This window comes from Cynara cardunculus, assembly GCF_001531365.2.
Source record: "Cynara cardunculus var. scolymus isolate 2C chromosome LG 1, CcrdV1, whole genome shotgun sequence".
Lineage (NCBI taxonomy): Eukaryota > Viridiplantae > Streptophyta > Magnoliopsida > Asterales > Asteraceae > Cynara > Cynara cardunculus.
Genome location: NC_037528.1, coordinates 1,627,619 through 1,637,883, shown reverse-complemented (window position 1 = coordinate 1,637,883; position 10,265 = coordinate 1,627,619). Strand labels below are relative to the sequence as shown.

General features: G+C 38.8%; 3 protein-coding genes across 3 annotated transcripts; 1 reads left to right on the top strand and 2 right to left on the bottom strand.

Annotated features, from left to right (window-relative positions):
* The first annotated feature begins 820 nt into the window (after positions 1–820).
* Positions 821–4,495, top strand: LOC112518224 (leucine-rich repeat receptor-like protein kinase TDR). Its single transcript, XM_025125848.1, has 2 exons — positions 821–3,461; positions 3,893–4,495. The coding sequence occupies exons 1-2, from the start codon at positions 821–823 to the stop codon at positions 4,297–4,299; spliced, it is 3,048 nt and encodes a 1,015-aa protein (XP_024981616.1). The 3' UTR covers positions 4,300–4,495.
* Positions 4,496–4,636: 141 nt separating this feature from the next.
* On the bottom strand, positions 4,637–5,645 carry LOC112527694 (probable aquaporin TIP5-1). The gene is made up of 3 exons (XM_025138464.1): positions 5,522–5,645; positions 5,190–5,446; positions 4,637–5,059 (listed from the first exon to the last, which is right to left on the bottom strand). The coding sequence occupies exons 1-3, from the start codon at positions 5,643–5,645 to the stop codon at positions 4,673–4,675; spliced, it is 768 nt and encodes a 255-aa protein (XP_024994232.1). The 3' UTR covers positions 4,637–4,672.
* Positions 5,646–7,276: 1,631 nt separating this feature from the next.
* LOC112520730 (cell number regulator 6-like) lies at positions 7,277–9,349 on the bottom strand. The gene is made up of 4 exons (XM_025129245.1): positions 9,097–9,349; positions 8,382–8,496; positions 7,988–8,253; positions 7,277–7,579 (listed from the first exon to the last, which is right to left on the bottom strand). Exons 1-4 carry the CDS (start codon positions 9,199–9,201, stop codon positions 7,352–7,354), a joined length of 714 nt encoding a protein of 237 aa, XP_024985013.1. The 5' UTR covers positions 9,202–9,349; the 3' UTR covers positions 7,277–7,351.
* Positions 9,350–10,265: the final 916 nt, after the last annotated feature.

The following is a 10,265-nucleotide window of genomic DNA, read 5'->3' as shown; positions in this document are numbered from 1 at the left end:
TATATATATATATATATATATATATTATAGGTTGATTGTCGGTGAGAATGAAAGTTAATGTGAAAAACATAAGAATGAATCTTCACCATTGGATGTACATTATGATGAGATGTATCCAGATAAGATGCATCAGATCAATCCTCGTATCAAACGTAACTCATAGGTGGGTTTGATATTAAATGTAATCAAAGGTTGAGATCCCTTCTTATGTTTTCCACCATAACTTTTTTCTGCAACTACAGTTGCTAACGAATATGAAAATAGGATGTTTGGGTTGTTGAAAATTAGAAAAACAGGGACTTTCTTGGATCCTGGGAGGAACAGCTGCAACTGTTACCAAATGCAGCCAAAGATAAAGCTGAAAAAGAGAGAAAGAATACCCAGGAATAATCATCAAAAGTAAATCCCAACATAAAAGTTTTAAACAAATCTCTTTATTTTATTAAATAATAATATTTTTTTTAAAGAATAAAAATTTGTGTTCCTAGGTTCACTATCTTTAATTAAATTCCCAGTTTAAGTTAATTTTACAAAAGTAAAACTAATAATTTGATTTTTGGAAAAAAAATTAAATTAAAAGAAAAGGAAAAAGAAAAAGGTAAAATTGGTATTTGCATAGAAACCTTACCAGCAGTAGAACAAGTTGTTGCAGAGCAAAGATTTCATCATCATCTTCTTCTTCAAATCCACTCACCAACAACAATCATCATGAAACGTCCTCCAGCAACCACTCCTAAAAAGCAACAATCAAAACCCTCCATTTCTCTTTTCCCTTAAATTTACTACCACTTTCTTCTTGTCCACCACCATTATCGCCACCATGAACCACCGTCTGTATCTCCTCTTCATCTTCTTCCACCATTTGCCACTTCTTCTCTCCTCAGCTCCCACCGCCTTCCCTCTTCAGCTCCTTTCACTTCTTTCTCTCCGATCATCTCTGGTAGACCCACTTAATACGTTTCAAGATTGGGATCCATCACCTTCTTCATCAAAACCAGGATTCGAACCTGTTTGGTGTTCATGGTCGGGTATCAAATGTGACCCGAGAACGTTTCAGATCAATTCATTGGACATCTCTAACCGGAACCTCTCCGGTACGATTCCCGGAGACATCAAGTACTTGACTCACCTACACCATTTGAATATCAGTGCAAACGCTTTCGCCGGACCTCTCCCGACGGTCATCTTCGACCTGACTTTTCTTCGGACTCTTGATGTCAACCATAACCTTTTCAATTCGACATTTCCGCCGGGGATTTCGAAGTTGAAGTTTCTTACATTCTTCAATGCTTACAGCAACAGCTTCACTGGGCCTTTGCCTCAGGAGATTGTTCGTTTGCCGTTTCTGGAACACCTCAACCTCGGTGGAAGCTACTTCGAAGGTGAAATTCCAAAAAGCTATGGCGGTTTCCAAAGGTTGAAGTTCTTATATCTTGCTGGAAACATTCTCGGTGGTCAAATTCCAGCGGAATTAGGACTTATAACGTCGCTCCAGCATTTAGAAATAGGATATAATGCTTTCTCCGGCGTCGTTCCGACGCAATTCGCTTCGTTGTTGAACTTAACTTTTCTTGACATGTCATCTTCTAATCTCTCCGGTAACTTTCCTGTCGCTTTAACAAACTTGACGAAGCTTGAGACATTGTTAATTTTCAAAAACAATTTCTATGGTGAAATTCCGGCGAGTATAGGCCATTTCCAATATGTGAGGATTCTCGACTTGTCGAATAACAAATTCTCAGGGAGTATACCAGATGAAGTGTCGTCGTTGAAGAACCTACTGGAGCTAAGTCTAATGAACAACAACTTGACCGGAGAAGTTCCTCAAGGTATCGGTGAGCTTCCGGCGCTCCAATTTCTGTTCCTGTGGAACAATTCACTCACCGGAATTTTGCCACAAAAACTAGGGTTAAATTCGAAATTACAGAGGCTAGACGTCTCTTCGAACTCTTTTTCTGGTCCAATCCCACCAAATCTCTGCCTCGGCAACAATCTAGTAAAACTCATCCTCTTTTCGAACCAATTTTCCGGTGCTCTTCCCTCCTCTTTAGCGAACTGCACGTCGTTATTGAGGCTCCGCGTCCAAAATAACAGACTCAATGGCTCAATTCCTATTGGATTCGGAAGTTTGTCCAATATTATGTTCATGGAGATTAGCGATAACAATCTCACCGGACCAATTCCAGCAGATTTAGCCAATGCCGCTAAACTAGAGTATCTAAACATCTCAGGGAATTCATTTGGCAGTGTTTTGCCGGAAAATATCTGGAGTGCGCCGAGTTTACAAATTTTTTCAGCGAGTTCAAGTAAACTTACAGGGAAAATCCCCAAGTTTCAAGGCTGTGAAAACTTCTACAAGATAGAAATGGAAGGGAACGAGTTGAGTGATAGCATTCCTTGGGATATTGGTCACTGTATGAAGTTAATCTCGTTGAATTTAAGACGTAATTTATTGACAGGCATCATTCCATGGGAGATTTCAACTCTACCTTCGATAACGGAAGTTGATCTTTCGCACAATTTTCTAACTGGTACGATTCCTTCTACTTTTGGTAATTGCAGTACATTAGAAGGTTTCAACGTTTCGTACAATCAGCTTACTGGACCTGTGCCTTCCTTCGGACCTGCATTTTCAAGCCTACATCCTTCGTCATTCACCGGAAACGATGAACTCTGTGGTGGAGTACTCCGGAAGCCTTGTGGTACCGAAAGTGAAACTGAGGTAAAACCACAGCAACCGAAGAAGACCGCCGGAGCTATCGTGTGGATATTAGCGGCCGCATTTGGTGTAGGCCTCTTCATCCTCATAGCAGGTAGCCGATGCTTCCGAGCAAACTACCAGCGTCGCTTTGTGGCAGAAGAAATAGAGATCGGACCGTGGAAACTAACCGCCTTCCAACGGTTGAACTTCACCGCCGATGATGTGGTGGAGTGCTTGTCAATGACGGATAAGATCCTCGGGATGGGATCGACTGGGACCGTCTATAAAGCAGAGATGCCAGGTGGCGAGATCATAGCCGTTAAAAAGCTTTGGGGAAAACACAAGGAGACGATCAGACGTCGGAGAGGAGTGTTGGCAGAGGTGGAAGTATTAGGTAACGTCCGGCACCGGAATATCGTAAGATTGCTCGGCTGCTGCAGCAACAGAGAGTGCACGATGCTGCTTTACGAGTACATGCCAAATGGTAGTTTAGATGATCTTCTGCATGGGAAGAACAAAGGTGACAATTTAATGGCGGATTGGCTAACACGCTACAAGATCGTCCTAGGTGTGGCGCAGGGGATTTGCTACCTCCACCACGACTGTGACCCGGTGATCGTCCACCGTGATCTGAAGCCTAGCAATATCCTATTGGATGGCGAGATGGAAGCCAGGGTGGCAGACTTCGGCGTCGCAAAGCTCATCCAATGCGACGAATCAATGTCGGTGATCGCCGGATCCTATGGCTACATTGCACCAGGTATTTACGCTTTACTAACTCGTACATTAGAATGCCAATTTGCTGCATCATCGGCTTGTACATGTTCTGCATGTTTCTTTGTGCTGGATCATGGTGACGTGGTGAGTGTGTTTGTATTTTCTATACAACCCCTAAACTTTGAAGTTACTCCAGGAATCATTCTCTTAAAAAAGTGTAAAACCTTTAAATATAAAGGACTAATTTCGTAATTTTCTGAATTTTGCCGCCATTGGTTGCAACTGTTATGCGCACTATAATACGCGTGAAGTACCTTTTGCTTTTAGACGTGTACTTTTTCATTATCATGGACCCCACAAGATCCAACGGTGGTTAACCGTTTCAAAAAAAATTTTTAATTCAATTGTTAATTTGTTGGTATTTACATTTATGTTTAAATTGGTATTAATCTATTTGGTTTTGGTTTTGTGTAGAATACGCGTATACTTTACAAGTGGACGAAAAAAGTGATATATACAGCTTTGGAGTGGTGTTAATGGAAATCATTAGTGGGAAGACATCAGTGAACTCTGAATTCGGAGATGGGAATAGCATCGTGGATTGGGTTAGGACGAAAATGAAAAGCAAAGAAGGTATCAAAGGCGTATTGGATCAAAATGCAGGGGCTTCATGTAGCTCGGTCAGGGAGGAAATGATGCTACTATTAAGGGTGGCATTGTTATGTACAAGTAGAAATCCAGCTGACCGACCTTCAATGAGGGACGTTGTATCAATGTTGCAAGAAGTAAAACCAAAGAGGAAATCGCCCGAGAACATGGTGGTTGGCAACAGCGAAAAACCTCCGCCGTCACCACTGCAAAAGCCGATCGTTGAATGTTGAGAGAATTGGTCTCTTTTGGAGTTTTTTTCCCCTTTCTTTGTTAAATTTTTGTTTTTTCAAATTAGTGGTGGGGATTGGTATACAAGTACAATTTTTTTTTTGTTACCAAGGAAATATGTCAAGTCGTTGGTCAACGATTTGTTGGGGTGTTTTATGTAATTTAACAAATGGTCATTGATGTATGTTTGCATCAAAAGTGATGATGGTGGTATGTACAGACTTTCTTTTTGTTTTGTTACAGAATGAAAATTAAACTGCTAGTTTAAACATAAAATAAAAAACATTAATTCGCATAATACATTCATATCCTAAATAATTCAAATAGAAATAACACACAATTTAGTCTTAAGGGGTTAAGATGGTGATTAACAACTTAAACACCGATACCGTCGGTAATTCCGCGGATAGAATCCTCCGGTGACTGAGCAGGAAACACCACATTATCATACACTATACCCGCAACGGCTCCACCAAGCAACGGTCCGACCCAATAAACCGCTTGGTTCCTGAAACTTCCACCAGTAACGGCAGACCCAAACGAGTATGCCGGGTTCATTGATCCGCCGGTAAACGGACCTGAAGCCAACACGTTGGCTCCGGCTATTGACCCGATCATCAATGGTCCAATGGTTCCAAAGGCACCACGCCTTGGGTCTCCGGCAGCATAAACAGTGTAGACCAACGCAAATGTCATCACACCTTCGAGAATCGATGCCCCAAATCCTGTCATTTCTGACGGAATCCCGTGAACCGGAACATGCTATAGGTTTTTGATCAAAAGAAATTAGTGAATCCAAAACAGTTTTGATTTTGGAAATTGGAATGGAATTCGAAAATGATAAAGCGTGTATATACAATTTTTTCATATTTTGGGGGAGTTATGTGTGTACCTGTCCAACAGTAAGGATTTTCAGAACCAAACAGGCCATGACAGAGCCAAACATTTGAGAAATCCAGTAGAAGATGGCCAACGGGATGCTGATGTGTCCTCCCACCGCCATTGCAAACGTCACCGCAGGATTCACATGGCCACCGGAAACATTAATGGCGACATAAACCGCCACTGACAATGCAAAGGCGGTTGCAATTGCCGTGGCTACCAGGCTAGACGGATCAGTTATTGCTGCTTCCGGCGTCGACATCTTCCCTACGAACAAATCAACCATCACAATTTCAGCAAAAAAACGCAGAAAAATCTAATTAGACACAGAGAGATGTATACTCGAGGACATGGCGGAACCGGCTGCGGCAAAGACGAAGAAGAAAGTGGAGAGGAACTCTGCGAGATAAGATCTGAGTGCAGCGGGAGTGATGGCGTGTTCCAATCTAGTTTTCAGAGACGCCATTGATATTGAAAGAAGAAACAAGATCGATTGTGTTTGAAATGACTGTTGCAAATGGTTGGCAAGACGCTACAGGGGGGTTTTACAGGAATTTTCAAATATTAACCGCCATGCACACGCGGCCGTGTATGGTTGGCCAATGTTGTTTGCGGTTTATACGGTTAAGCATCTCGAAAGTTCCTTATCCATCTCTTGATAACATTTTTTCCACCCATTTATTTAGAGCATCTCCCATGCACATTATTATAAAAACCCATTTTTTTTTATATTTTTTCTTTTTCAAATTATTTCTAAATTACCAAATCAATAAACATATATAAAGACTTTGTAACAGTAGTTTTCATAAAAACCGGCTTTTACGAGTCTCATATAAATAAATATATGCATATTAATCATAATATTAGATATAAAAATCTAAAAAATATATAAAAACTAATAAAATTGTTATTTCACACCAACTTCAAGGTAAGAACCAAAGTTCTCAAAAAATGTGAGGTTTTTATAAGAACTTTCTACAATGTTAGTTTTTCTAAGAAGCTATACTTCTTCCTTATAATAACGTTGCATCGGAGATGCTCTTAGGCAACTTAGGGGTTGTTTACAAAACGCTTACGCAATAAGTACTTACTGAGTCACTTTACCTTATCTAACGAGCATGCAAATGTTGAGTGTCTCACCTGGTAATAAAAATAACAAGGAACCAAAGGCCTTTAACCTAGCGGTATGTTAGTAATTGGCCGCCTAAGAGGTCAAGGGTTCAAACCTCATCAAATGTAAGGAGGATGTGTGAGTTTATTTGTTTTAATTGTCGTATATAAATATTATATACTTTAAAAAAATAGAAATAACAACGACCAATAGTCTTACCCGGTAAACGCTTAACAGATAAAAATGTGTCATACAACGATGTTTTGATGGACTAAAACCTTATCCGCTAGGTTAAGTGAATGTGTTAACTCTTACCAATAAGTGCTTACCGGATAAGTATTAGGTAAAAGGACCCTTATTTAGCTATCCGAATGATCGTGTAAGGAAGAGAATGAGTGAGAAGCGCAAGAAGGGATCTCCACCGTTGATCACTTTTAATCTCATGTCCACTCATGTATTGTCCTTTAGAAATGAATTGATTTGATGCATCTCGGTGTATCTCATTAGTGTTGATCTGCAGTTAGCATTGATCAAAGAGCGGAGATCTCTTCTTACTCTTCTCACCGGAATCTAACCCTATTCAGCTAACATATAAATATGTAAAAGTCGGATCGGTAAGATTGAATATTCGAATCGTGAAGGGGACCAAAATCATTTATTCTTTTTATTTTTTTGTGTAACAGTAGGTTTTCGAACCAACTTATGCGCACGTACTAACGCACCTACTAATCCTCGGGCGACCACGAATGGCCTCGAGTCATCATAGGTGAACCTCCACGTGGCAGCGCTCTAATTCGAACATGAAAAAGATAAGATTTCCATTAAATTCTTGCATCCCCTGAACCTTAACCAGGACACCAAAACCAGGTGGTTAACCAAAATTTATGTTGGTGCGGTTTTTGGTTTCGATGTTTTTTTAATTGGCTCACGGTGTACTTCAGTTGTAAGCTAGATCAGATTGTGTTATTTTTTCAAACTTGAGGTAAGAAAAGGAATACAATTACCATTGGCACCAAACCAATCTAGGAACTTCAATCCAACCCAAAATCTATGGTCTTATATTACAATGGTTGCATCTCTAAATGGTGGTCATGGCCATTAGCAGAGGATGATGGTGCAGAAGCAGAGTCTCCATGATCAGACTTCATCACTTGAACCGGAGGTGCATTCACAACGGTCATTGGCATCACGGCATCATCAGAGAGTCGTCCCTTCATCTCCCTATGTTCTTGGCACAACGCGCACCAGTGCATACAGCAGTGCACCAAGCAGGGATCACAAGGCGAATTCTGCATATGCCAAACAACAAACCATAACTTGCATCATTATACACTACATTTGATCTTTTCTAGAAACACAAAGGGTCAGTTTGTTAGCAGCTTAATATGACCCACACTTACTTGGTTAGCTAGACTAGACATTACTGTTTGGTAATGGCTTAATGATATAGAAAGTGGTGTGTTAAGTAAGCTTTTAGGGGGAGCTTTATGCAGATAGCCAAGTTTTTTCCAAATTTTCCCCTGCCTATTAAAAACACACTCCTTCCATCTAGTGAAAAACTCTCCCAAACAAAAACATTCTCGATCTATACAGACAGATTAATACACATAGACAGCTTTATCCATATAGCACTTAACGGAAAACCAACCAAACAGCCCCTAACGTAGCCAATGAGAGAGGGAGGGAGTTTGGAGCACCTTAAGATGGTATTTCTTCTGTAAAGTTTGTCTAACAAAGCCAGTGTATATACCACACATCCACCAACTGAAAAGCAATCCCTCCCAAAAGAGAAATGTTGTCTCAGGGTCGATACCATGAACTACTGCGATTCCTGCAGCAAGTGCCATACCCCCCTCAATGAAAATTGCATGACAAATACATGGTGTGGTCCAAGGTATGTCGTCTCTCAGCTTCTCATAATTGCGCCCGAATAAAACACAGGGACAAAAGAGTCCTGTCCAGCCTACACAAATCATAAAATGGGCAATCTTGGGATGAGCTAGCTTTGTATTAACTCAAAACATTAACTAAATGAAGGAACTTGAATCATATTTTTGGTCTTAAGGCATTGATAGCTCAAGAACGACTTACAGCTTTCGGTATCTTCAGTGCAACTGAATATCCCAGTTGACCAAGGTTCAACGCCGGGAGGCTCAAAGCTCTCGGGTAAAGGCTGCCTACATTCATTGCACTTGCGAACATTTAACTGTAAATCAAAGTCAAAAAGATGAAAAATGTTATCAGCAAAATGAGAACCCTCAAATTACACTTTCTTCCCATCGAAACAATGAGATTATAGATCAAGATTAATCAAGAACTAGAGGTTGAGCAATGTCAAATGAATTCTATCGATCACGAAGTAATATCAAGTTATCAACAGAAGGAAATTGTTTCATCTTGTGAATCACTAATATGGTGAATGGATCTCTTGTATATGCCGAATTGGGGCTAGACATTTCCCAGATCTTAATAGAATACTACTAGATACTTGTAGAACACACGAATTACCCAACTCAAACAGAAGCAGATAAGTAGGATTTAGGGCTGATTTTGATCCAATTAAGAATAGATATCAACTGGAATATCCATAACTCCAATGCAGTCCACATCTTGCTTGAATTTGGTCAGCACAACGAATCAAAAGGGGTTTTCTTAACATGTAAGTAAATGTCTACATCAACCAATGTCGATTTCGCTGGTCATCCCCTAAACTCAAAAATCATGATAACGATTTAATGAAAGCTTAAGAACACCTAAATAGATGCATCAACCGAAATTGCGTAGAAAGAAGGAACAGAAATGAAACCTGAGGAACTGCAATTGGTTGATTAAGCTCTCCAGGGTTGATGTCGATAGGCGCTTGATTTTTGTTCAACTTCACATACTGTGACTGATTATCTCCATCCGCCATCTGATTGGATTGACAACAACACAGAGATTTGTAACCAGGTGAGAAATGCAGTGGAAGGGTTTAACGGATGAACTTCGAGAGAGACGGTGGAACCGAAGTAGTAAAAGGTCCAAATTGTGGCCACAAAATTGCTGGCTCCGGATCGTCGGTGGGAAGAAAAGTATTTTGGTTACGGAAAATTCAATCAAGATGTGGAAACTTCACTTGGTTTTTTTGGATTTTTAAAAATTAATTATAAAATATATATAATTTATTTAAAATATGATATAATTAATTAATTAATTTTTTTGACGTTTTCCATTTTTGTACCATTTTGTATCGAATGTTTTTTTTAAATTTCTTTGTTTTTAACCTTTTTTAAGTAATTAATATTAAACAATATTTAGATATTAAACATCCGGTATTTATTCTAATAAACTCTTGATTCCAATTGTGTTATATGTTGGATTTCGAGTCGAGTTTTTAGGATTTTGACCAGATCTTGACTGCGCCGATTTTCAGGGTTTTTTTAAAGATCAGTCTAGATTTAAAATTTAAATTCAAAATGAATTTTCACTTATAAACGACTCTTGTGTCGTGCAATTTGTTGACAACTCAAATTGACTTTTTTCAACAAAAATCCCAAGAGAACTACATGCTTACATTAATTAAAAACATTTTTTTATGTATAAAGTATTGTTTATTAATGTATGCTAGAAGAGTACTCGTGCAATGCAGCGAGACACATCTCAATTTTAATGTTCTATTTTATTATTTATCTCTGTCGATGTTATGATACGATTTCATGTGTTTTTAAGAAAGCAATAATAATTTTATTTTTAAATAAAATATAAATTTGAATATATCATAAAATTTTGAAAAAAAATATCAATGTTAATATCAAATCAACTATTTAAAAGTTCTCATTTTTTATGTAATTTCTTTAATTTATTTTTATTTATTACTAAAAGCATATTCGCGCAATGCAGCGAGATACATCGTGATTTTAATATTTCATTTTATTTTTTATCTCAGTCGATGTTATAATATGGTTTTATGTGATTTTGAGAAAACGATGATGTTTT

Coding starts and splice junctions, on each gene's coding strand:
- LOC112518224 (XM_025125848.1), top strand. CDS start 821: ATGAACCACCGTCTGTATCTCCTCTTCATCTTCTTCCACCATTTGCCA. Junction 3,462..3,892: donor CTATGGCTACATTGCACCAG/GTATTTACGCTT, acceptor GGTTTTGTGTAG/AATACGCGTATACTTTACAA.
- LOC112527694 (XM_025138464.1), bottom strand. CDS start 5,645: ATGGCGTCTCTGAAAACTAGATTGGAACACGCCATCACTCCCGCTGCA. Junction 5,447..5,521: donor CGGTTCCGCCATGTCCTCGA/GTATACATCTCT, acceptor ATTTGTTCGTAG/GGAAGATGTCGACGCCGGAA. Junction 5,060..5,189: donor AAATCCTTACTGTTGGACAG/GTACACACATAA, acceptor AAAAACCTATAG/CATGTTCCGGTTCACGGGAT.
- LOC112520730 (XM_025129245.1), bottom strand. CDS start 9,201: ATGGCGGATGGAGATAATCAGTCACAGTATGTGAAGTTGAACAAAAAT. Junction 8,254..8,381: donor CACTGAAGATACCGAAAGCT/GTAAGTCGTTCT, acceptor TGATTTGTGTAG/GCTGGACAGGACTCTTTTGT. Junction 7,580..7,987: donor AGAAGAAATACCATCTTAAG/GTGCTCCAAACT, acceptor TGGCATATGCAG/AATTCGCCTTGTGATCCCTG.